The sequence below is a fragment of the Lepidochelys olivacea genome, assembly GCF_965140295.1.
Source record: "Lepidochelys olivacea isolate rLepOli2 genome assembly, chromosome: 7".
NCBI classification, from domain to species: Eukaryota; Metazoa; Chordata; order Testudines; family Cheloniidae; genus Lepidochelys; species Lepidochelys olivacea.
Genome location: NC_140417.1, coordinates 94,541,793 through 94,569,573, shown reverse-complemented (window position 1 = coordinate 94,569,573; position 27,781 = coordinate 94,541,793). Strand labels below are relative to the sequence as shown.

General features: G+C 42.8%; 1 protein-coding gene across 1 annotated transcript; it reads left to right on the top strand.

The window, feature by feature from the left end:
* KIF11 (kinesin family member 11) lies at window positions 1–27,781 on the top strand. The gene is made up of 23 exons (XM_084634368.1): window positions 1–160; window positions 497–599; window positions 6,611–6,743; window positions 6,876–6,973; window positions 7,054–7,132; window positions 7,538–7,723; window positions 7,807–7,931; window positions 9,209–9,299; window positions 10,753–10,995; window positions 11,145–11,240; window positions 11,959–12,047; window positions 13,398–13,485; window positions 15,092–15,280; window positions 16,908–17,115; window positions 18,582–18,754; window positions 19,230–19,352; window positions 20,162–20,320; window positions 20,805–20,944; window positions 22,542–22,821; window positions 23,973–24,195; window positions 24,439–24,590; window positions 24,965–25,081; window positions 27,456–27,781. The coding sequence occupies exons 2-23, from the start codon at window positions 517–519 to the stop codon at window positions 27,579–27,581; spliced, it is 3,201 nt and encodes a 1,066-aa protein (XP_084490494.1). The 5' UTR covers window positions 1–160; window positions 497–516; the 3' UTR covers window positions 27,582–27,781.

Sequence of the window (27,781 nt, the reverse complement as noted above, 5' to 3'; positions counted from 1 at the left end):
AGTCCCATGCTGCACCACGAGCCGCGCGGCTGTCCGTTGATTGGCTGCGGAGGCGCTGGCGCGCGGTTCAAAGTTGTCGAGGGGAAGGGGCGCCCTTGGCTAGGCGCGTAGTGACGGGAAGCGGCCGGAGCAGCTCGGCGGGTGGCGACGGTGGGCCAGGGTGAGTGCCTGCGCGCTAATCGCGGGTGGGGGGGCTCCGGGCCGGCCGGTTCCCCCTTTCCCAGAAACCCCTCCTGAGCTCGGGGCTCCTTTGCTGAGCGATGCTCCCTCTCCGGGGCCGGCTGCCGCTGTGCTCAGCGCCGGGTCCCCTGTGTGAGCGGGACACGGCGCCGCTCGGTGCCCGCGGGGGGGGATGATGCTCCCCCGCCCGGGCTGTCGGGGCAGGGCTGTAGAGCGCTCGGGGGCCTGGCAGGGGCGGGCTGGGGCGCTGTCTGTTGTCCCGTCCGCGCACCGGGGAGCAGCCAGTCTGCACTCACCGCTTCCTTCTCCTCCGCAGGCTCCCCGCGCCCAGAGACCATGGCGACGGCGGCCGTGAGCTCCCAGGGCGGCGCTAAGAAAGAGGAGAAAGGCAAGAATATCCAGGTGGTTCTGAGATGCAGGTAAGCGGGTCCGGTGGCCCCGTGACCGCTCCTCCTGGGCGGTGGGTACTTCTCTGTTACAGCCACGGGCAAATGACGAGTGCTGGACGGCATCCAGACGGGCCTGGTGAGGAGGCTGCCAAAGATTCCTGTGGTCAGAACTGTGTAAAGCATTAGAAGGGACGATTTAATGGTGAGGTAGTTATAGCTATGGGGACATTTTAACTAAAGCCCCTATATTTAAGTACTTTCTCAGAAGTTCAAATCTGGGACATCTCCTTGGCCCAGGCGTGATATGTTTGCAAAGCATGGTGAGCATCAGACTTGCAAATGCATATCTTACCAAATTATCAAAAAGAAAAGGAGGACTTGTGGCAACTTAGAGGCTAACAAATTTATTTGAGCATAAGCTTTCCAGGGCTACAGCTCACTTCATGGAAGCTTATACTCAAATAAATTTGTTAGTCTCTAAGGTGCCAGGAGTCCTCCTTTTCTTTTGGGAATACAGACTAACAGGGCTGCTACTCTGAAACTTACCAAATTATGTTTCTCCCTTCAAAGAAAATAAATGCCTGAACTATGTTAAAGTAAGACTAATTGGACAACTTAACATTAGCCTAACAGTTAGTTCCCTTATATGACAGCATTGTAGTACAGTTTTTTTTAAACTCTCCTTTCTTGTAGTTTTCCTCTCTTCTTTGAGAGCCCTCTCCAGGAGGGGTTCAGGAGACAGAAAGTCTTTGTGGATGGGAACCCCACCCTGTTTCATTGTCAAGATGTAGATTTTTCCGCCCTTAACCTCTTTCCTGCCAAAGAATGGCCACTTAACCAGGTGATGGCCCATTTGCTAGCCTTTTGTCTCTGGAGAACCAGTTTGTGACTGCTCTCCAGATTTGGAATATGTCTTAAGCCTTATCTACACTACACAGTTTTGTCAACAAATGTCCGCTTTTGTCAACAAAACTGTGGAGGTGTACACACTGAAATGCTCCTCCACATGGTGTAACTACCTTGCTATGCCGACATAATAAAACCACCTCAACAAGAGGTGTAGGGTTTATGTCAGTATAGTTAGGCTGACGCAATGTCTGTAGACCCTGTGTTACATTGGTGGTTAGCTGTCAACTCCACTGGGAACCAGGTCTAGAGGCCTGGTTGTCTTCCACCAGTGCTCTGGGTTGGGAATGGTGGGTGTCTTGTCAATTTCCCAGCTCTGGAGCTGGGAAATTGACACAGCTGCCTGGCTCCCAGCAAGGAGCAGGTAGGGGGTGCCCAAGAAGCGGGGACAGCTGGACCCCACTCCCTGGGTGTAATTTTTTTTTTTAACCCATTTACTCTTTTGGACTTCATGACGTCACCTGGCAACAAGTTCCACAGGTTGTGCATTGTGTGAAGAAGTATTTCCTTAGGTTTGTTTTACACCTGCTGCCTATTAATTTCATTGGGTGACCCTGGTTCTTGTGTTATGTGAAGAGGTAAAAAACACTTCACTTTCTCCACACCATTCATGATTTTATAGTCTCTATTGTCATCCCCCTCAGTCATATCTTTTCCAAGCTGAACAGTCAGTCTCTTTAACCTCTCCTCATACGGAAGCTGTTCCATACCCCTATTAATTTTTGTTGCCCTTCTCCAATTCTAGTATATCTTTTTTGAGATTGGGCCACCAGAAATGCATGCAGTATTCAAGGTCTGGGCATACCATGGATTTATGTAGTGGCATTGATATTTTTTTATTATTATGATTATCATCATCTATCCCTTTCCTAATGGTTCCTAACATTCTGTTAGCTTTTTTGACTGCCGCTGCACATTGAGTGGATGTCTTCACAGAACTATCCAAGATAACTCCAAGATCTCTTTCTTGAGTAGTGTCCCCGTGCCTCTGTGGGTCACAGCTGAGAATACCAGATGCAGGACAAAGTGCTGAAAAATAGCGCAGGCTCACCCCAAACTGGTGGTTATTCTACCATTGGCTATACCAAGCCAGTAACAAAAGTTAAGTTCTGTCCTAAGTTCTCTCTAAGCTGTGCAACCGCTCAGCAGCCTATTAAGCACCATGCAGGCGCTCAGGGCTGCAGCGGGAGAGATTCCTCTCCCCTAGCCCCAGTCCTGCTGTGAGAGAGCTTGGGGGTGTCCTCTCTCCCCATCATAGCCCCAGGGCAGCCTGCCCAAACCCCTTATCCCCGGCCCCACCTCAGAGCCTGCATCCCCATCCGGAGTGTCCCCCCTCCCTCCTGGCACCCTAACTCTCTGCCTCAGCCCTGAGCTCCCCAGCTCCACCCCGGAGCCTGCACCCCAACCCTCTCCCCAGACCTTAGCCCCCTCCCACACTGCGAACCCCTCAGCCCCACCCCCCCACATGAATTTTGTTATGTGCAGCAATATGGAGGTAATGTGAGACAAAGTTCATTCTGCACGTCTCACTACACTGATTCACATGATGTCAAAGATGCAGTTTCCTTAGGCATTCCAGCACTTATTTCCTCATGCAGACACTAGGCTTTATGATGAGTGGTTATTGAAAACCAATTTAATCGAACAAAGGGTCCTTCTGATCTCAAGAGATCAGCCACATAGCCAGGTCAGTATATAACTCAGATCTTGTCTAATAATTGCTCTGTTGTCAATAGTCTAGTAACTACTCCTGGGGGAATTCTGCACGTGCACAGAATTCATTTCCCCTGCAGATTTCCTCCTTCCTTCTCCTCAATGCACCTGGCATTGGCCACTGTTGGCAGACAGGATACTGGGCTGGGTGAACCTTTGGTCTGACCCAGTATGGCCATTCTTATGTAGGGGTCAGCAACCTGCAGCACACAAGCTGATTTTTAGTGGCATTCTGCTACCAGTCAGGGTCCTGGCCACCGGCTCGGGGTTCCATCCATCCAGCCCACAGTGGGATGAGCGGGGTGGCGGCCAGGACCGCTCAGCCTACTGCTAATCTGGGGTTCTGTTGGGGGTGGAGGGTGGGCTTGTAAATGTAAAATTTATTACTGGCACATGAAACCTTAAATTAATAAAGACTTAGCACGCCACTTCTCAATGGTTGCCAACCCCTGTTCTTGTGTATTCTTATGTTCTTAGTACAGCCTACTCTGTTATTTCTATGTCTTTCGTACCCTGGTATTACTGTGTCCCATTGATTATTGTTATTCCACCAAGTTTCTGTGATGCCTATTATATCTATATTCTCATTTAAGACCAGGCACTCCAGGTTGCCCATCTTAACATTTAGATTTCTCGAATTTGTGTACAAATGATTGTAAAAATTCTCAGTATTTAGTTTTGTCTTTGTGGTGACTGAATGGGACTCTTTCGTTTGACTGTTTCTTTTTCAGTTCCCAGTGGCACTTTATCACCTTCTATCCTCTTCTCTTGGGAAATAGAGTATCCCTTTTAATAAATCCTCCACTAAGGGATGTCTCAGTCTGAACTGTGTTCCTCTGCACCTCTCTGCTTTCCCCATCCCTCAGTTTAAAAATTCCTCTGACCTCTTTATTTTTACATGCCAACAGTCTACCAACATTTTGGTTTAGATGGAGCTCCTCCTTTCCCAAAAAGTTCTCTAGTTCCTAATCACCTATATCCCTCCTCCCAAACCATTATCTCTCCCATGTGTTGAGACCCTGCAGTTCTGCCTGTCTTAACTGGCCCTGCATACAGAAGTGGAAGCATTTCAGAGAATGTTCCCATGGAGGCCGTGGACCTCAACCTTTTAACTAGCATCTTAAATTTGGCCACTCAGACCTCTCTCCCACCATTTGCTATGTCTCTGGTACCTACATGTACCATGACCACTGGCTCCTCCCCAGCATTGCACATACATCTATCTAGATGTCTTGAGAGGTTTCCAACCTTTGCACCTGACTAGCAATTCACCATGTGTTTTTTTGGTCTTCACAAACCCAGCTATTTATGTTTCTAATAATTTAATCCTCCATTACTATTGCCGGTCTCTTCCTAATAAATGGGGTTCCCTCTCGTCACTGCAAGAGGATACCATGACATCTGGAAGGAAGGTCCCAACTATGGGATTGTTTCCCTTTGCTCCAGCTTGATGTTTGACTTCCCTGAGATGTTCATTCTCCAACAGCACCAAGGCTTTCACACCAGGGGTGGGACTGCTCTACTGTGTCCCTGAAAGTCTCATCTATGTACCTCTAGCTCCCTTAGCTCCTCCAGTTCAGCTATTCTGGTCTCAAGAGCCCATACTCTGTCTCTGAGGGGCATGAGTTTCTTGCTCCAAAGGAATACATATGCCACCTGCCCACAAGACAGCTAATCTTACATGCTGCATTCAGTGCAAAAACTGGATAGCCCCCACTCTGCTGCTGGACTTCTGCCTGCATTATTTTTACTCTTGCAGGGGTTTGGTTTTGTTAATTGTTTTTGGGGGGCATTATTGGCCTAAAGTCAGAGTCTGTCTGTTAGGTGTACATGGCTCTCATGCTGTCTCTCATGCTCCCACTCAAAACTACCATGTTTGCTGCTGCTGTTCGTTAGCTTCTCTGGTTGCTTAGGAGCTGGTTTTTAAACTACTGTTCTCCCTGAATTAGCCATGCCCCCTTGTCAAGGGACTAGGGATCCAAGGATAGGAGGCTAGAACCTCATTAGTAAACTCTCAGTCTAGCTAGCAGGCTGCTTGGCTCAGCACTCAGCCCCCAAAAGAGACCACACTGTAAACTTCAAATAAGCAGGCACACAGCAAGCACTCACACAACAAACAGACAAAAATTCTGTTCTGCCTTCTTCTCGCTAAACATCAGTATATATTTTAGTTGCAAATATGCGTTACCTGGACTCCATAAGTATAGTATCAGGGTATTCCCACAGTTCTGGACATCCCTGTAACAAACTAGTCCCTTGGACTGAACTCCATTCCAGGACTCTCTAGTAGCTTCTGTCCTTTGAAGACAGCAACTCATTAAATGACAAATCCTATTTCTATCAAACTTCCCCAAAATCCCTTAAACTTCTTCTCTCCACCCTGCCCTTTAATATCTGGAAAGCTCTTTTGCTTTAAAAACAACATACACACACACACAGAGTTAAGTGCTTGTGAGTAGGTCTTCATAATGGAAATAATGTATCAGCATTAAAATGGTTCTGGTGATATCTACTGCTCTATTCTATAAGCATTGTAAATTTACATGGTGCCTTAAATTGGGTAAGATATTCTTTGCCTCAAAGGCCATCAACGTGGGATGAAGTTGAGTCCCTCTTTTCTCAATTGTATGCAAGCAATCAGTCCAATGAGAAACTTAATCCATCCCCCATATCAAACCAACTTTAGTAGAAGTTTAGCTACTGTATAACCATGTTGGACAGCTTCTTCCATTGCCTTTTTAGCTAACCTAATTATTTCCTGGTCTTTGCTCTCGGTGAAGGGCTGTTCACAAGGTTAATAAAAATGCGTACTTTAGGGTATAACCTGTTAAAGAAGAAATCCTTTCCCTCACAGCTCCATGTCAGAACACTATACATTTGGGCACGTGCTTTGTAGGAGGTTGGGCTTTTTCTTCAAACTCTGGATGATGGCCACTGTTGAGAAGTCACAATGACTGACTAGATGTATTGCTAGGGATCCATGGTGGATCACGCTACATTCAGGATTTTCTTATAAAGGTGTTTACAATAAGAATTATGCAGTATATTTAACCCTTAGTGAAACATAATTTGGCATATTGTTAGATAAACTGACAAGTCTAAATAAAACTGCACTTTTTAGTTCACATTCGTTGTTGTATGTGTGTCTCCTGTGTTCTAGAGGCAATAAACTTGTTGAAAATGCATGCACAAACAGCAGAATAGCTGCAAACATGCCAAATATCCATCAAATGCACTCTTTAGTGGTTTGAAGATAAATGGAGGAAACTTCCCCTAGATTAAGCAAATACATTTTGTGGTTTATACTGCATAAGCACTATGCTGCTTTTGGATTTTTAAACCAAAATACAAGCACCACTTAGCCAAACCTGATTCATATCCTTGCCGATGAGAGAAATGTATTCTTAAATCTTGTCTTTTAGGCCCTTTAATGTGTCGGAGCGCAAAGCAAACTCCCATGCTGTTGTAGATTGTGACCATGCAAGAAAGGAAGTTAGCGTCCGTACTGGAGGAGTAACTGATAAAACAGCAAGGAAGACTTACACGTTTGATATGGTAACTGTTCTTTGAGTCACTGATTTCTAGATTTCTAAATAATCAGTCATGGAATTGAAATATGTGCTAACCTCAGCTGGTGAAACACATCAGAGTGTAGCTAAATGTGATCTACTGACTTTGCCTCAACAGGTCTTCGGAGCTCAAGCAAAACAAATTGAGGTGTACCGGAATGTTGTCTGTCCTATTTTGGATGAAGTTATTATGGGATACAACTGTACCGTGTTTGCGTAAGTGCCCCAAACTACTTTCTTAACATGTAACTTCAGTTTCAAGTATATACTTTTAATCTTCAAATTCTGCCACACAGTTATGGCCAAACTGGTACAGGAAAAACCTTCACAATGGAAGGGGAGAGATCACCTAATGAAGAATATACATGGGAAGAGGTAAATCTGACCTCCTATTAAAACCTCGTTAGCTGAATTGTAATTCAATGCAAGTATATTGTAGAAGACTTAGCTGTAGCTAATGAAAATTTGGTTGGAATTGGTCTTTTGCAAGTACTCTAAAGCTCTCATTTCACACTCACCTACTCTAACATTAAGAGTTTACCATTAACCATCTTTTTTTTAAATTATAAATATTCTCTTCGATAAACCTGATTTTGTTTCAAACCTATCTGCAAGCTCTGAAAATTATCCTATGAAAAATGGTCTATTTGTGTCAGACTCTAATCTTTAAAACAAGTTATGTTGATTTCCCTAAACTTAATTCTCCTCTTTATTCCCACCGTCCCTTTGGTCTTTTCTTGGCACTGGTATTTAATAAACTCATCTGTGCTTTAATTATAGGATCCACTTGCTGGTATAATCCCCCGTACACTGCATCAAATATTTGAAAAACTTTCAGACAATGGTACGGAATTTTCTGTGAAAGTCTCCCTGTTGGAAATCTACAACGAGGAGCTTTTTGATCTTTTGAATCCGTCCCCTGATGTAGGGGAGAGACTGCAAATGTTTGATGATCCCCGTAACAAGGTACAAATCTGAATTCTAAAACTTAAGTGGGGCTCTTGGAATGACTAAATAAAGATGTGTAACATAAAATCCCGTCTTGACAGAGGGGTGTGATTATCAAAGGATTGGAAGAAATAACTGTGCACAACAAGGATGAAGTGTATCAGATTTTGGAAAGAGGAGCAGCGAAAAGAACAACTGCAGCTACTTACATGAATGCATACTCTAGGTACAAAACTTTCCTCTTATAAGATTTAATATTTTTGATGTAACAAACCTGGTGTGACCAAAACAGTCAAAGATTTTGAAATTACACTGAACCCTGCTTGAGCTTGTGGTCCCCATATTAGTTTAGGCTCTCAAGATTAGGGTTCTACTGTGGCTTTGTAAGTCACGCCTCTATCATCCTGCAAAATTTGGAGAGTACAGCACAACACAGGCACACCTGGAAGCATTCTGCTTTTGGTAGACACAGGCAGACAAAATGCCTGCGGGGTCATATGCCTAGAAGCAGCTCTTTTTGAGGGGCTGTTTCTAGACGAGGCCTCCTCACTCACTCATGATGTCCAGAGATGCAAGATATTCTGATCTTGTTTGGCTGCTGCTACTTTGTAAGAATATCAATCTGCTCTAAATCGAAGGGCATCAGGATCATTACTTTATATCTAAATTTCCCATAGTTCCAATTGGTTTGTAGGAGTATAACTTTTTTGTTCTGCTTGTGTGTTTCTATGCATTATGAAATCTACATGTTCTCAGTCAGAAGCATCTGCATATTTGTGGTGCATCCAGTGTTTATTGCATATCCCTTACCAATGTCACACTGGTGGTGAGACTTGTAAATGGGATACTGTCAAGCTAAAGTGAGCTGTAACTCATGAAAGCTTCTGCTCAAATAAATTTGTTAGTCTCTAAGGTGCCACAAGTACTCCTTTTCTTTTTGTCAAGCTAAAAATAAGTCCTAAGCTCTACTAATGTCTTAGATAAAAACTGAATTTTAATTTTTTATTCCTGAATACTGCTTGCTTGTATTTACATAGCTTGGACAATAAAAATACTTTTCAGATTCTCCTGTACTGTACCTGTGTGTACCTAGTGCATTGGTTACAAACACAACAGGGCAAGTTCATTTTCTTTTTTTAAAGTTTCCATAAGTTGAGTGTGTAAAAATATTTGTAGAGTTTATTGCTCTAATGTCTTCATAAATTTTTTTCCTGAAACCTAAACATTGGGCTGAATTTTCTGACACTGCCCCTTCTATGTTTTAGTATATGAGTGCTTTTCAGAGGATCTTATTTGTAAAGTGCCTATTTAGAAGCGTGCTTAGTAAAATAAGATGATGTATTAGAAAAGTGCCCATCTATTTTAAAAAAAAAATCAGTGGGCCAAACTTATCCCTGGTACAAGTCCACTGACGACAGTAGCACTTTATCAGTGATTGTCTTGCAAAAAGAACAGTTGGTTTTATTGGGATGTCTGTTTTAAACTGACTGACTTATTTTGCAGTCGTTCACACTCTGTGTTTTCAGTCACCATACACATGAAAGAAACTACAATAGATGGAGAAGAGCTTGTTAAAATTGGGAAACTAAACTTGGTAAGTATCTGCATTAAACTCCAGAGTTCTATGAAGGTGACAATCCTAGAATAACAAACTAGAAGAAGAAAAAGTTTTGCCTCATTGTCTCAACTGAACAGCTGACATTAATTCACAGGAGAGGCGCTTAGGCTATGTCTACGCTGCACTTTTGTTGTTAATACTTTTGTCGGTCAGAGGTGAGGAGAGGCGCGAAACAACCCCTGACCGACAAAAGTTTTAATGACAAAAAGCGCCAATGTGGATAGTGCTTTCAGTGGGAAATGGTCTATTGCCCCTTGTTGAGGGTGGTTTTATTTTGCTGGCAGGATAGCTCTCTCCTGCCTGCAAAGAGAAGCTACACTGCGTACCTTATAGCAGCACTGCTGTAGTAACACAGCTGTTCCACTGCAAGGTATGCAGTCTAGACATAGCCTTAAATGCTTTTGAACATCCTACTAGGTGTGTCTGTACCTTCTTAAAAATCTGGCCCTATGCAGTTAGACCATGCATTTTTGTGTCCTGCATAAATAATTGGTGGGTGTGACTGATTAGTATATGTCTGTATGTAGCAATACCAAATTCAGTTTGTTTTGTGAATGCTATTTTGACTGTAAATATCTGTGCCTTCATCTTGGACTGGTATTCCAGGACGTGTCAGGAGAAATACTTGCACCCAGCAGAGGACTAACAATAGAGCAATCTGGAGTCATTAATCTGGATGGTCTTCTATTCAAATGGAAGCACTATAGGACAGCTCTGCTGTCTGTAGCCTAAGGGAACCAGGTTTACCAGATTGGATTGCATGGGCCTGTAACCAAGCAACAGATTGAGGTGTATTTCATAGAATTAAAAAAACAGGTTACGTGATTAAATTTATAGGCAAAATTTATAATACAAATTTACAATACAAACAAGAGGAAGGTTTTGTTTTGTTTTGGGGGGGTTTGTTTGTTTGTTTTTTGTTTTTAATACAATGTACAGTTAACCTGTGAAACTCACTGCTGTGGGATGTTGTGGTTGCCAAAAGTGTAACTGGGTTCATGAATGATCCAGTTCTTTTTTGGAGGATGGGTCCAACAAGGGCTATTAGCTAAGATGGTCGGGACACAAACCCATACTTGGGGTGATCCTAAATCTGTGATTATCAGAAGTCAGGAGTGGGAAATGGGGTGGATCACTCCATAAATTCCCTATTCATAATTGCCACCCTAAAGGCCTGGTACAGGCCACTGGTGGAGAAAGATGGACCATTGGTCTGACCCAGTATGGCAGCTGTTATGTTTTTATGAAGCCATTGAGCAGAATATACAATAAACACTCCTAAGTCTTAGGAAAGCTAGGTTTGTGTGCATGGTGGCATATTAATATTTTGGGAATCATTCTTTATCTTCAGCTTTATAAGATAGGAGTTGTCTGCCTTTTGCACTCTCATGGCAGTAAGTTACAGTTTTCATTTTTTTTCTCCTTTCAGGTTGATCTTGCAGGAAGTGAAAACATTGGTCGTTCTGGAGCAGTTGACAAAAGAGCTCGTGAAGCTGGAAATATCAATCAGTCTCTGCTTACTCTGGGGAGAGTTATTACTGCTCTTGTAGAAAGAGCTCCGCATATTCCATACAGGGAATCTAAACTCACTAGAATCCTGCAAGATTCTCTTGGAGGACGTACGAAAACATCTATAATTGCCACAGTTTCTCCTGCATCTGTAAATCTTGAGGTAAAGACTTGCAAGCTGATCCATCCTACATTGTCATTAGTGGGACACTTATTCCAGCAGTCTGTAAATTATACAAAAGTTCAGATGAAGTACTAAAATCTTGAACCTTCATCTAGAGGTCATGTGTCTGTCTTTGTACTTTTATACAGGAAACTTTGAGCACTCTAGAATATGCACATAGAGCAAAGAATATCCTGAATAAGCCTGAAGTAAACCAGAAGCTGACAAAAAGAGCTCTCATTAAGGTAACTGTCCAGTATGCTTTCACAAATTGAAGGCTATTTAAATTTATTTCTGTCAGGTCAGCCAAATTGCTGAGAATTCGCATGGTTACCATTTCATCCTGTCCTGTAGGCACCTCTTTAATGATGAGTGGGGTGTTCAGTCTCAAGGATTGAATCTCCCTACTGATTCAGTTTTTGGCCCTTTTGCTGAAATTGCCAATCAGAGTACTGGTTACAGCTTTTGATGTGGATACCTGTTCACAAGGAGGCTTAGACAGCTGAACTATCAGGTGGTAGCAACTAAAATCTGGCAAAATATTAACACAATAGGTGCCTCAACTCAGACACAAGCATCCCAGTGTCTCATATGGTAGATAAGCCAGTAAGGTTTGACAAACAACAGCATGCCAGATAAAACTGACCCTTAGTAAGGGAACTTTATAGGTGATTATTTTAAGATGTTAGACACTGCCTAGTTAAATTTTACTGTTGAGCACTGTCGCTTTACACCTAATCAAATGTATTTAATGAGAAGTTCTGCAATGCTGTAACTGCTTTCAAGATGTGAAACTAAAAGTACTAACGCTTAAAACATTATTTTACCTTTCTTATAAAATTTTTCTTAAGGGCATGTGTAACATCTTACAGCGTTACAGTCACCTGCTACCTCAAAATCAAAGTAGAGATGTAATTTATCAAACTGGAATCTTCGGTCTTTTACAGATCATTTTTGTTACAGGAATATACAGAGGAGATTGAACGCCTGAAACGAGATCTTGCTGTTGCACGAGAGAAAAATGGAATCTACATTTCTGCTGAAAACTATGAGTGAGTCCTTGACTATTGCAAAACCTGGTGTGTCAAGCATAGCAACCACATCCTCAAATGTAACATAATTTATAGGAGCATTTGTACCTGTAAGAACTGCAGCTAGTACAAAGTCAGTCTCTCTAAACCAGTAGTCTCCCAAACTTTTCAGGGTTGCAACCCCACCCCCGCTTACCCCTGTCTGTGCCCCGAGGGTGGGGGTGGGGTTGGGAGCGCAGCCAAGGCTGGGGCCAGGAGCAGAGCAGAGCCGCAGCTGGGCCACAGTGGAGGCTAGCAGCCGGGCCCATGGCCAGATGTGGCTCTGCTCCCAGCTTCGGCTTCAGGAATGGAGCTGTGGCTGGGGGCAGGTGCGGAGCTGTGGCTGGGGGCAGGTGTGGAGATGGGTGGTGGGGCCAGGAGCCAGGGCTGGGGCTGGGTGGTGCTTCCTCCTCACCCCCATAGAGGCTGGCCCAGACCCTCAAACGTTTCTCTGCGCCCACCTACTGGGGGCATGCCTCACAGTTTGGGGACTTCTGCTCTAAACTCTTATCTGCCTCAGAATACCTGTGAGTGCATTGGTCAATAAATAATGCATCTGAAGGAAGAAACACAAGGTTCTTCATGTACATTATACTGTCTAAATCAAACTGGCATCAATCTTTGTTGCATTTGAATGAATAATACTTATTATGGATGTATTAGCAGGACTGTTGTAAGCAAGACATGAGAAGTAATTCTTCCACTCTACTCCACACTGATTAGGCCTCAGCTGGAGCATTGTGTCCAGTTCTGGGTGCCACGTTTGAGGAAAGATGTGGACAAACTGGAGAAAGTCCAGAGAAGAACAACAAAAATTATTAAAGGTCTAGAAAATACGACCTATCAGGAAAGATTGAAAAAATTGGTTTTATTTAGTCTGGAGAAGAGAAGACTGAGAGGGGACATAACAGTTTTCAAGTACATAAAAGTTGAGGAAGAGGGCGAAAAATTATTTTCCTTAACATCTAAGGAGAGGACAAGAAGCAATGGGCTTAAACTGCAGCAAGGGCAGTTTAGGTGGGACGTTAGGAAAAACTTCCTAACTATCAGAGTGGTTAAGCACTAGAATAAATCCCCTAGGAACATTTGTGTAATCTCTATCATTGGAGATTTTTAAAAGCAGATTAGACAAACAGCTGTCATGGATGGTCTTAATACTTAGCCCTGCCATGAGTGCAGGGGACTGGACTAGATGCCCTCTCGAGGTCCCTTCCAGTGGTATGATTCTAAAGTTTATATGGAAACTAGGATAAAAGTACCATTAAAATAACCATGCAGCATGAGAAGCATTAGGTAACTATTAAATCAATCATGTTACACTTATTGTTTTAGAGCTCTTAATGGAAAAGTGACAGTTCAAGAGGAACAAATTGCAGAGTATATTGATAAAATTAGTGCCATGGAGGAAGAAGTGAAAAGAGTAAGTGAAGTCTTTTAACAATACTCGTCTGCAAACAAGAAGTTCGGGGGGACAACTAGATCAAAGGGAGGAGCTTGATGTTGTGATATTTTTAGAAACTCCAAACCTATCACTGTGAGTTTACATCTTGTAAATCTAAATTTTTCTGATGATGATTGTAGTTCTTGAATAATTGAATATGTTCAATCAGAAAAGAACAAAGGTAGAGTTGTCTGAAGCTCAGGATTTCTTGTTTGCAAGAAATTGAGATTTCAAAACTTGGTTTCCAATTTGGACCTAAACCAGTTTTTTTCTATAATTTTGACAAACCGGAGGGAAAATTATTTCAAAAGCAAATGCATGGTGTTTCTGAAACAGAATAGCCTAGTAGCTGCTGAATGAAATTGACATTCTTGTCAGTTTTGCCACTGCCAAGGAGCTCCCAGGGCTGCTCTGGAGCACATATCCTGGCAGCCTATCCCAGGACCTCCAGGCTCCTGACTGAATGTTTTGTAGCCTGGAAGTTCTGAGAACCCCAGTCAAGTCAGATTTCTTATGGCTCCCTGGTGTGTAGCTGGGATCCTAGATTCTGGAAGCCCTGGCAAGGTGGGGTTGCCCTATAGCTGTGGTCCCTTGAAGCCCAGGTGAGTTGGAAGGGAACCAGACAAGTTTCCTAAAGAAAACCTGCCTGGCCAACAGGGTTCTGATGGAGCACTGTCTGAGATTCAACAAAAGTTCGTCTAACCAGTCTCAATTTTGCAATACACTTTGGTTCCAGCAAACTGGCATTTTGTGACCAGCTCTAAACAAAGGCTGTTTGTATACCAATGGTTCTTTAGGGAGCTTAGTCAGAGTGTGCTTAGTCAGTTTGTGAAGCTGAAGCTAAACTTCAAACCTCCTAATCAAAAATAATTGTTTGAAAGGGAAACCCAATGCCTAACTCCTTAATAAGAGTGGCTTTTCACTTTGGTAACTTATAACAGCATAATGCAATATTACACTTGGTTCTTAAGCTTGCCTTAGCTTAAAATTGCTCTGATGGACTTTCAACAAAAAATTGGACTCTTAAAATGTTCTTTTCTGGATGGATTAGCATTTACTTTTCAGCATTTGTGTGAGAAAAGGTGACTTTTCATTGCACATGTACAATAGGCTAAATCTGAGAATAAGAAACATTATTTTCCAAGATTTGGAACTACAAAGCTATCAAATGTTGATTTTACAAGTCTTGCCTTTAGCTAAATTAAGTAATATTAATTGAATCTTTTTCCTCCAGGTATTTGGTTAGGCTGATTTTAATGGGAGAACCCTAAGTGGATGTAATTATTCTGCAGAACTTTTCCTTGTGATTAATCATGTTTTCTTGTTCTGGAGAAAAGTCATTGGTACTTGTTTTGAGACATATTCAAGTTTAGTGTACAAGGTCTCAAATATCAAACATACTGCTTAGAACTGAGGCTGCATTTGTAATTGACCAGTCATCTGATAATTTGGCATAAGTCACATTGTTGGGGGAGAAGATATTCTTCCTAATGAATATATGATTTGGAAGTATGACTAAATTGCTCTTCAGATTTCTGAAAAGCAGTATCTCCTCATTAACTGCATTATTTCAATTGCACTTTAGGTCACTGAGCTGTTCATGGCTAATAAAAATGAACTTGAACAATGCAAAACGGATCTGCAGATCACGGCAAGAGAACTGGAAGACACTCAGAAAAACTTGCAAGAAACCAAGGTTCATCTTGAGGAGGAAGAATATGTGGCTTCAGCTTTGGAGAACACTGAAGAAAAGCTTCATGGCACAGCTAGCAAGGTTATTGCATTTCTGATAACTAATTGCAAGTGTAACTTCCCATACTCTCTAAGCAATTCTATCGATAATGTGCCTAATTTTTAAGGGAATGACTTGTGAAAACTGTACTGGTACAGTATCTTGCAAGCTGATCTTAAAACTGAAAACTGGAACAGACTTATGAACTGACCCACTCCACAGTGATGGGGAGGGGACATCACTTGAGATGACAAGTTTGTTTGTGACCGTTTGATGGTTGACTATTCACTAACCAGCATGCTGCCTTCCTCAAAGTCATCCTGCCCTAAAAGCTCTGAGCTCCGGTGTCGTCCAGTCTGCATCACCCCAGATGCAGTGAACCAGCAAATGCTTATTCTACATGGCAACTTCCTGCACCCATCGCACCTCCGCTTCAGAGGGAGGGATCCCTGTACAGGGAGCTGCTCCCCCATCAGCCCAACCGCCATGCATCCAGACGCCCACATACTCAGACCCTCCTGCTGAGCCTCACCCCCACCCCGTCCCGATGAGCCCCACTCCCCCTGCACCTGGACCACCCTGATGAGCCACCCGCATTTGGATCCCCCCCCACCGAGCCTCAACCAGCTGCACCTGTATCCCCACCGAGCCCCACTCCCACAGCATCTAGACCCCACCCTGATCCCCAACCACCTTCACTTGGACCCCCCTGCTGAGTCTCATTACCATTACACCCAGAACCCCCCAACAAGTCCCTGTGCATCCAGATCCCCAATTGAGTTGCTCGCATCCAGATTGCCACACACAGAGCCCTCTCAACCCACACCTGGATCCCCCCACACTATGCTCCTCTACACTTGGATCCTGCCTTGCTGAGCCTGCCTGCCCACACTTGCTGCACCTGGCACAGAGAGGCAGGGCCCTGGGGTGTTTCTGGGGCAGGTCTGGTCCTTGCTCTGTGTCAGGGTTGGGTGCAGCCTCACCGCTGAGTTCATGTCCGGGAGGGGGAAGCTGCACAGTGATCTCCCACCTCTGTGCAGCCAGTGGCCTGTGCTCCCCGATGCCGTGGTGGAGCCTCCACATTTATCTGACAAATAAAATTTGCAGAATTTTAAAATATTGTGCGCAGAATTTTGGGGGTTTCTTTGGTGCAGAATTTTTACGTTTTTGGCGCAGAATGCCCTCAGGAGTAATTGGCAGGCAAAATACATTGTCAAATTCTATATTATTCACTGCAAAAGTAGTGGGAAACCACCTAAATGTCAGAGTCCTAGTCATCCATGTATTTACACTTCAGAGAGGGGATGCCACCATGCTCCTTCACTTCCTATTGTCCTATTTTGGGGACATTGGTTGCTGGGATGTTAACGCCTTGGTGTGTCTCTTCTCGAAGTTGGTAAGAGTAAACAATATCTTGTGTGCAATTTTCTGAATGCCTGAGCACCTGATCATAATTTATACAAGGATTAAGAAATTAACTGTAGTGATATACTAAGCATGTTAATGTAAACTCTTGGCTTCCCTTCTCTAGGGATGCAACTCCTACTTTAAACAATATGTTTAAGTTTTCGTCATCTAAGTTAAACAAAGACTATAGTACACCCTTCGGTTATGTTTTGAGGCTGAAGGTGGTTCATCTGAAGATTGACATTGTAACTTTTTTTTTTAGTTGCTTAGTACGGTTGAAGAAACAACAAAAGATGTGTCTGGTCTCCATGCAAAACTAGATCGTAAAAAAGTAGTTGATCAACACAATGCAGAAGTCCAGGAGAGATTTGCAGGACACATGAATGCTCTGTTTAGCAAAATACAAGATTCTGTTAATGAGAACAGTTTGAAACAGCAACAAATGATAGAATCTTACACTAATTTAGTTGGTAAGTGTAACAAATTTATATCAGTCTATCTTCTGACTGCTAACATGAACTCTGTGCAGCAGAAATACCAAAGATTTTCCTAAAATTGATATGGCATGACATAAGGACCAGGCTTTACCTAAAATACTAGAGCTGAATTTTGTCACACCAATGGTAGTCCAAGTTGAGCAGTCATACCCGTATAGTAAAGGTTATGCCCAAACGTCCACTTCAGTTTGCTGTGTTGTGGGCAACACTTGTGACTGATGAGAGGTACTGTTTTTGGCCAGGGCAAACTGTTCTTATCCTAGGTTTCAGAGTAGCAGCCATGTTAGTCTGTATTCGCAAAAAGAAAAGGAGTACTTGTGGCACCTTAGAGACTAACCAATTTATTTGAGCATAAGCTTTCGTGAGCTACAGCTCACTTCATCGGATGCATGCAGTGGAAAATAGGGTGGGGAGATTGTATATACACAGAGAACATGAAACAATGGGTGTTACCATACACACTGTAATGAGAGTGATCAGGTAGGGTGAGCTCTTACCAGCAGGAGAGAGAAAAAAAAAACCTTTTGTAGTGATGATCAAGGTGGGCCATTTCCAGCAGTTGACAAGAACGTGTGAGGAACAGTGGCGGGGGGAATAAACATGGGGAAATAGTTTTACTTTGTGTAATGACACATCCACTCCCAGTCTTTATTCAAGCTGAATGTAATGGTGTCCAGTTTGCAAATTAATTCCAATTCAGCAGTCTCTCGTTGGAGTCTGTTTTTGAAGTTTTTTTGTTGAAGAATTGCCACTTTTAGGTCTGTAATCAAGTGACCAGAGAGATGAAGTGTTCTGCAACTGGTTTTTTAATGTTATAATTCTTGACGTCTGATTTGTGTCCATTTATTCTTTTACGTAGAGACTGTCCGATTTGGCCAATGTACATGGCAGAGGGACATTGCTGGCACATGATGGCACATGATCACATTGGTAAATGTGCAGGTGAACGAGCCTCTGATATTGTGGCTGATGTGATTAGGCCCTATGATGGTGTCCCTTGAATAGATATGTGGACACAGTTGGCAACGAGCTTTGTTGCAAGGATAGGTTCCTGGGTTAGTGTTTTTGTTGTTTCAGAGTAGCAGCCATGTTAGTCTGTGTCCACAAAAAGAAAGAGTACTTGTGGAACCTTAGAGACTAACAAATTTATTATTCGACCCCTGAGCATGCTCAAATAAATTTGTTAGTCTCTAAGGTACCACAAGTACTCCTATTCTTTTTGGTTTTGTTGTGTGGTGTGTGGTTGCTGGTGAGTATTTGCTTCAGGTTGGGGGGCTGTCTGTAAGCAAGGACTGGCCTGTCTCCCAAGATCTGTGAGAGTGATGGGTCGTCCTAGTACCACATTATTAGCGTATCCTAACATGAACCCTTATCCTCTGATGGTGTAGGACTCTTGGGGAAACTTTACAAAGTTTGTAATGTTCTGTTTACCTTTGTAGGTGACCTTCTGTCTGCCAGCTCTTCAACCACTAATGTTATTGCATCAGCTGTATCTTCATCTTTTGCCTCTGTTGTGGAAATGCTGTCTGCTGAAACTTCTTGGGTTTCTGAAAAAATACTAGAACAGGAGACTCAATCAGTAAAAAATAAAGCTGAGTTGAAGAGATTGATGGTTAGTTAATCTAGATGCTCTTGCGTTATTTTGGGGATATGGATCTTTCCTACTCTTAAAGGGCCTCCATAAACTTGGTCTAGTCAATTTAATAAAAATAACTTTCAATTCAGTAGCTGTCTGAGCCCTCAGGTGCATGGTTACTGAATCTATAAAGCTTGAAGTAAGATGATGGGGGGCAGTCACACCTGGGTCATTGTTGCAGGCTTTTTAGAAGTAGGTTGGTATTGGCTTATATTCTGTTCACATGTTCAAGGCTATCTTCCCAAACAGAAGGTCTGGAAACTTTTTTTTTCTAATGATCGTTGAGATTCTGGAGCACAATTCTACAGCAAGGGAGATTCTGGAGCAAATTTTGCAATTGCAGAACACACAGGGCCCTGAATATATTCAAATGAGTCTGAATAATCTCTTGCAGACTTGAACTGAGGAGCTGTCTGGTATTTAATTTTTTTTTCCCCACCATCCTTTCTAGGAAGAGCATAAATCTGGAATGGAAAGAGCGTTAAGTAGTCTGGTACCTATGGTAGAATTTGTATTGGGAGTAAACAGCCAGTTTCAGAATAACATCAAGACCTACTCAGCTGTGGCAGAAAAGGTAAATGCATGGATATTTTACTTTCACACAGACTTCTTGCTGTGCTCTTCTAGTTCACTTAGCTTACTGACCACTTTCTCAATAACTCCTCCAGGGTTCTCATCTCAGTCTCCATCTTTGATCTGGCCTTGCCCATCTGCATACTCCGCCCCATGGGTTCATCTGTTACCTCTCTGACTTCCAGATCTTCTTTTCCATTAGTGACCTCTTCATTTGTGTGCTCATGTATTCCCCTCATCAGTACAATCTCAATTGTCCAAATGTCAAAGTTTGGCTCCTCAAGGTTTTAGATAAAAGAAAGGACCACTGCTTAAACCTCCCCCTCTCATTTATTTTGCCTGCAGTTTATCCAAAATGCTCTTCTTCATTTGTTCTGACCGCATCTCCCCTGTCTAGAGCATCTATACTGGCTTGCTATCTTCCTCAGTGTGTAGCTTATGTTCTAACTTTTGAAGAATTCTAGTGCATTTTGCTGTTGTCCTGCCCAAGCATCTCCTCTTTTGTCCTCATTCTACTGTGCTCTGTTTCACACCATTCCTTATGTTTAGAACAGCCTCTTGCCTAATATACCAACCTCCCTTCTTTAATTTCAAACTTCTGCAAAGCCTACCTGCAACAACTGTCATACGGTTGTCCACCATACTTTATTCAGTAGTGCCTTTAAACTGCAAGCTCTTCAGGGTATAGAGATTCTGTATAGGTATAACCAGTGTATGGTCATGGCACTGGGTTTATGAAAACTTCCACTTTAACTACCATAATTCATGGCTTCCTTATCTAACCTTCATGTAATTTATTTCCCTCTAAAGATGGAAGGACATAAAGAGGAAACAAACACCTTCTTTACAAAACACTGTCTCGCTCTGAATAAATTACAGGAAGATATAGCCAGTGTTCTGGTTCAACTTCAGAATGACTGTGAGAGTTTAAAGGAAGAAGCAGAGCTGGCAAAGCTGGCACTTACAGAGGTATCACCCTTTTCTTTGAACAAGAAGATGGAATTAAGCATTTTGTACCTAGTGTTTTTCACCTGGCTTGACTTAAACTCATCCGTAGTAGATCTTCATACCTGGTTCATCAGTCAGTACTAGGACCATTGTTTCCCATTCATTTAATTTGCTTGTCCTATTTCTGTTAATCAGCCTCAGTTGTGATACTTTCTCTAGCTTTGTGGGGGGAAGTGGAAATATCACGTCTGCTCCTGGAGTGACCTATAGCTGTTGCTAAACTGTTGCTCACAACACACTCCAAAATCTAAGTGAATCCATTGCTTACATCTTTCCTGAGCACAACTGGTGGTTATGGCTTTAAAATATATTCTACTTTTTGGTGTGCTATATAATACCTTCCATAAGGAGTCTATTACATTTAATTTATTAATGTTGAAAGTGCTAATGGCTTTGAGGCAGGTAACACCCCGTCTGGTGTATAACTCTGCATTTTTCTTAATAGGGCACAACCCAACTCATGGCTTCTTTTCAAAGCCAGCTGAATTTGTTGGTTCAGGAAACTCAGCAGAATTTAAGTGGTGTATCTAAAAAGGGTGGAAACTTGAAGACCACTATTGCTGTTGCCCAGGAAAATGTCCATCTGTAAGAAATATATTGTTTTTCATATACTTACAACATTGTCTTACATAGATTACCACAAATGTAGATTACCGTGCAGTAAATTCTTTTGGACAAGTCCCACCTGTTAGAGGTGGGTCCTGCCACAAAATTCAGATCCTGATTCAGATTTCCCCAACATATGAGGATATTTGGACCTAACTTCTGCTCAAAGTTGAGACTTTTATGCATCTTGCAATCAAGAGGTTCCATTTTTTTCAGGAACTATACATTTGTGAGTGGTCATCAGATATGTCTGGGCATGGCTCCCTGATTACTGCTGCATGCTTACACTCAGTTCTGCAGGCAAATTAGTTTATATGAGTAGTAAATTAATCTATCACTTGAAAAATGAGCTCACCGAATGAACTAGTGGCTAGTGACTTATAGGGGCCCAACTTGAGACCCTTGGAAAAGATCTGATTTTCCTAGGGAGAGTGCTTGGTACCTTCTGAAAACTGAGGTCCTTATAAGACTTGTCAAGTGGACACCCACAGTCCTTAGTCACTTTGGAAAATCTTGGCCAAAATGAATGTAATAACTTATTAAATCCCGCAGTAATACTAGATCAGTGGTCTCCAACCTTTTCACGTCCAGGATCTACCTCGCCCCTTCCCCAAGGGCCCGTCCCACTCACTCCATTCCCCCCTGCCCCATCGCTCACTCTCCTACACCCTCACTCACTTTCACAGGTTGGGTGCGGGCTCTGGGCTGGGGCTGAGGGGTGCGCAGTGTGGGAGAGGGCTCTGGGCTGAGCCTGGGGCAGGGGGTTGGGGTGCAGGAGGGGGTGAGGGGTACAAGCTCTGGGAGGGGGCTCAGTGCTGGGGCAGAGTGTTTGGGTGCAGGGGGGTTCAGGGCTGGGGCTTGGGGTGCACAAGGAGGTATGGAATGCTGGCTCTGGGAGGGGGCTCAGGGCTGGGGCTTGGCATGCAGGAGGGGATATGGGGTGCAGCCTCCCGCCAGGCTGCTCTTACCTCCAGCAGCTACCGGTCGGCAGCACAATGTGGTTGCCACTAAGGCAGGCTCCCTGTCTACCCCGGCCCCACGCTGCTCCCAGAAGGGGCCAACGAGCCCCTGTGGCTCCTGGGAGGGGGCGGGGGCACGTAGTTCTGCGCACTGCCCCTCTCTGCAAGCACCACCCCGCAGCTCCCTTTGGCCACAACTCCCCGTTCCTGGCCAATGAGAGCTGCGGGGGCGGTGCTTGCAGGCAGCAGCAGCGGATGGAGGGAGACCATAGGGCTGCACTGGCCACTTCAGGAGTGGCGTGGGGCCAGGGCAGGCAGGGAGCCTGCCTTAGCGGCAGCCCCACTGCACCACCAGAGATCACAATTGACTGGGAGATCCTCTAGGACTGACCGGTTGGTGACCACTGCACTAGATTGTGGTTAGGGAAAACTTTACTGCATAAATAGGTTAAATAGAAAGCATTCCAGTGTCATCTTATTATAATAAGATTGGATCTGGTTTACTTTGAAATTAGACTGTCACTGCTGCTGTCGTCAAATCATATTAAATGCATAATGTTTTTAAATCTGCATTTCCAAATCCTCTGATCTATATTATGAATCTGTTGTTCATGCAGGCAAACTACAGACCTAGTCAGTTGTACAACTTCCCACCACAACAAATACATTGCATCTTTGGATAAGTTCTCACGAGAGATCAGGAAGCTAAACAGGGAAGACGAAAAGTTGCTGAAGGAGTCCACTGAATGCTGTGAACAACTTCGCAGAACTCTCACCACAGTGTGTCAGGAGACAGATGAATGGGTTGAATCTGCAAACACGAAGATTGACTGCCTTACTGATCAACAGATATCCTCCTTCAGCAGTGAGCTGGAACAACTTCAATGTTTGCAGAGGGTAACTGATAACTTCATAGTGTAATGAAAAGTTCTCAGTGGAGAGGACCAGAAAGTAGAATATGTGTAGATACAAATCCAAAGTCATCTGTATATCATTCTACAGTACTATTGTTACACTACAGGCCTCCTGATCAGGATAGAGGTTGGCTTGCCTCTCGTTTCCTGTAACATCATGTACCCAATCTTTTGATACGTGATATTAACCACCTAAGTTCCCTCTAAGCTGCGCAGTCATGCAGCTGCTTACTAAGCAGTGCTCAGGGCAGTGACAGGGAGAGATGCTTCTCCCCAAACCCTGGACCTGCCAGTGGGAGGGTTTGCATAGTGATCAAGTATAGAATATGGCTTTCAAGTGGTAGCTAACCTTTTAATTATCGTTGTTAGATTTGGCATCAGTCAGTGGGGAAAATGTTCCCCTTCAGGGTTACTGCTATTTCTGGTCCTTTATTTTTCTTCCTTCCCCATTCTTCTTTTCCCCATCTGTTTTTTCCTTCCCTGTAACAACTCTCCCATCCATGGATTTCACTCCCAATCCTTTCCCATGCCTCTGGTAAAATAAATAGTGAGCTAGTTTAATACTGACTTTTAAAGTGTCACTAGACTTCAGAATTAACACCCCAATGAGTAAATTCACAGCTAAATGTTTCAGGCTGTCTGAAGACTCAGGAAGAAAACACTGTCTATGCATACCAGGTGTCTTCATGTCTGGAAGACTTTCTTTACAACCTTAAGGGCTAAAAATGCTTTCTAAAATGTAAACTTTCTTCCTAGCCCTTTGCAGGTGTTTTATCCTACAATTGTCCAATATGCAATTATTTGCATCTTTCTTTGAAGCATTTAGTACTATTTACTTTTCAAGACTTGATCCTGAATCTGAAAAACCAGTGGTCTGATCCAGCATGGCAATGTCTGTGTTCCTATGACTAGCTATTGGCATCTGTTCCCAAAGGATAGCATGTACGTTCCAAGCAATGGACTATTCTAAATACTGCTCTCAAAATGAATATAAATTAGCATGGCCAAACTCTTCAATTTGAGGTCGCATTTAAGTTTAGTGACACAACCTGAAATGTAACTGATTTTGCTCCACCAGTTAGGCAAGAAACCTTAGCCTTAATTTTATTGTTAATTTGGTATTCTGTCTTTCAGAATGCAAATGAAAGCTGTAATGCATCGGTTGCTGAAGTCACAGACCAGATTAACAGACAGAAAACTGCTGAAGAGAGGTCACTGAATAGCCTCCTTGACCAGATTCAAAATGATAAGGAGATGTTCCTGGAGCAGAAACTGATACTCCATGAGGAAGCACAGTATGGATTGACTCAGGTTAATGCCTTCCTGCAGGAGGAACTTAAAGTGGATATCCCAACAGGTATTCACAGTGGGGGATGGGAAGGGGAATGATCTCACAGCAAGCTACTTGAGTACAGAATTCATAAGCTAAAACTAATGGGAACATGAAGTGATTGATAGTCTTGGATTTTTTTAATATGGACAAGAGTGTCTTCAAAGAATGCTTCTTATATTTCATTTAATATGAAATCTGAGATGTAACTGAAGTGGAAGATGGAAGTGTTTAATAATTCCATTCATTTTTACATCAACTTCATTAAAGGGACAACTCCACAGAGAAAAGACTACTTGTATCCAGTGACTCTTGTGAGAACAGAACCTCGTGACCTGCTGCTTGAGCAATTGAGACGACAGCAACCAGAACTCATGGCTACATTAAATAGTGCAGCAAAGGTGGTAGAGCATGTGGATCAGGTAAACGTGAGATGGTATAAATATAAGGCTCCATTTTGTAACCACTCATTCAGAAGATATGGGATTGAACAGTTAGTGCAACACTTTAAAGGTGTTTCATTTCAACTCTGTTAACACAGAGTTCTGGAAGCTTTTACATTCTGCGTTGCACTCGTCAGGTACAATGTGAGTGTTCATGCAAAGCTCAGGAAATGCACAGGATGAGATTAAACCAAGTCTTATGTTTAAACCGTCTTTTTTGCTTGATAGTTGTGCATGTAAAGATCTATAAATATCTCAAAAGATTGTACCATATATTTTAGGGACGTAATCAAATGATTGTAAATCCCTTATGAATTTAGCCATTCATGTAAACTGGCCATTTCTATTTTTAGGACTCATTGGAGGAAGAAGAGGTGGTGCAGGAATTTAACGAAAGTATCTTCAGTGATAAATCTTCCCTGGACACAAGTGTGTGCTGTCAAAAAAATAGTGGTATTCCCTTTTTCCAGGTAATTTCCACAAATGTTGCAGACAGATTTGGATTTGACCAGGAAGCATGGTGCCCCTTCTATAATAGGGTCAGAAGTAGTTAAATGACATGCCTTTTAATAGCACTTGTGTAACATTGTCAGTGTAGGTTTGTGACTAGACTTAGTCCTTCAGAATATCAACTTGAGACTTAATATATCTTAATTTAAAGAAGCATCCAATAAATTCCCCCCTTAAATTGAGTTTTTTCATCAAACTCAGCTGAAAGTAAGTTTTTCTTAAAACTGAAGCTGGCACAGGGGAACATCAACTCATGTACTTACAACATGAGACAGCGCAGCATTAGATTAGATATAGAACATCTACCATAATGGCTTTGCAACAGATTAGTACTCCCAACTCCACTGGGGAGGGAACTGGTAAACTTTGTTTTGTTTCTTTTTATTTATTGACTAGTGTTAGCCTGGTAGGCTCTTCTTGGTAAAGTATTCAGAGCTGCTCTAATTTCACCCATAATCCCTTTTGGATCAGGGCTTTGGAGCTGTGCTCCGGCTCTGCTCCAGCTCCAGGCAAAAACCTGCTGCTTCAGCTCCGGGCTCCACTCCAAAGCCCTGTTTTGGATAGTTAAAGGGCGGACTGCTTTCAAAGGCTTTGTACTGTCTAGTTATAGGATCTCTTTTAAGATGTTGAGGTCCTTGGAGGAGGGTGCGGTTTGAGAGTTGCAAAAACCTCTTAACTGACTCTAGCAAAAGAAGTATCTGGTCATGAATTACTGCAGCACTCCAGGGATTAAATACTTGTCCTGCTGAACATAACCTCTCCAATATGACTTGGAAACTAAACAGGCAATCTTCTAGGCTGTCCATGTGGACTGCTATATCAATATTTGTTTCAGTGAGGGAGATCAAATGTTCTGAGGATTTGTTTAGTGTATCCTTAAACACCTGATAGTACATGTTTGCTTCACCTTGTTTGGGCCTATATGAAACACAAAGGGTTAAACTGGTTATTCCTTGAGGAATTCTGCACCAAAAATGTAAAAATTCTGCACATGATACTTTAAAATTCTGCGTATTTTATTTGTCAAAATAACACAAATTAAACACACTACTTTCAATTATTTTGGTAATTTATTTCAAAATACTTCTCAGCAAGTATGTCTGTAACAATCCAGACAACAAAAAAGATTCAGTAAATGTTTTTTGACAAATAGATCCTTACTGGGCATATTAATACAGAACCTTTGAATAATTCATTTAAACTGCAATACAGAAACATATTTCCTGCATCCCTCAGAAGCCATGCAAAAGCTTAGGGGAGTCTGGGGTAATGGAGGAGCTGAGGGGGAGGGAAGTAATTGGTGGGAAGGAGTCTGGGAGTGAACCTAGAGGGTTGTTGGGTATGGGTGGAAGAAGTGTGTTCTGTGGGGGGGGATCAGGGAGTTGGGGAGCCTTTCCAATGCAGATCCAGACTGACTCCTAGCCTCTCCCATTCAGTCGGGCATATCTGTCTCTGTCCCCTTGTGTCCCTGCACCCCCCCCTCCTCATCCCCAGGAGACCTTGCACCCCCACTCAGTCCCCCCATCCCCATGTGGCACTGCACCCTCACTCCCATGCAGCCCTGTGTGCCCTGCTCTGTCTGTGCTGCTTCACCCCCCCCCCCCCCCCCCATATCTCCTCACCTGGCCCCACAGGGAGGGCGCTGTGAGGAATGCAGCCTCTCCTCCTCCCTATCTGCTGCTAGATGCTATGGCCTGCTGCTCTCTGTTCTGGCACCACAGCAGCCCCTGGTGGACAAACAGCGTAACTTTAGTGCCTCTGCGGCAGAACATATTTTTTGCGGGGGACATGAATTCTGTGCGTACACAGTGACACAGAATTCCCTCGGGAATAACTGGTAACTTATCAGAAGCCTAAAGGGTACATCTAAACTTGCATACAAGAATCAGATTTAAATCTAACTGCACAACCTTTTAGACTTTTCTTTTTGATGGAATAGTAATTGTTGGTTTGCTTTCATTAGCAATAAAAGTGTGCTGTTTATAAACTTGTCTCACTATAGCTAAGGGTGCCCTCTCATTAATTACGGTAAGAACTATCTTTAAAGAAATGACTTCCAACAAATCAGTTCTTAGGCACATACAGGAATTCCTTGAGGTATCTTCTTTTTGATCTTAAGAGAAAATCTTAATGCCTTAGGCTCGTAAGACTCTCTTGTGTCCTCAAGAATAAATCTTAACAGATGTCTTCAGAAAATTGTCCTGTATAATTTTTTATGCTTTGAGTATTGTGTGCAGAATTATGTGGCAACCAGAAAATGGAGGGTAATGTTGCATTCTTTAGCATTGTGTGTAAAGGTGTAATACTAACTGGGTACTTTTTTAAACCCTGCAGCACAAAAAGAGTGTAAAAAAGGATAAAGAGAACAAATCTACAAGCATCTTGGAGAGGTCCAAGATGGAGGAGACAACAGAACAATCTCTTCCCAAGTCTAAGCTTCCTTTAAAAGCACTGAACTAAGATATTTAATGCAGACCATTGCATTTGTAAAACTTACCTCTGATCTTCTGTTCAGTCTGTTTTCTCAACCATTTTCAGGTGCTGTATATAGTGATATATTGTTGCAAAATCAAATTTTCTAGGAAGTTGTCCTGCCTTTTTGTCTGAATTGTTTTTATACACTGTAACTTAGTTACATAGCATATGCTATAATTTAGTTA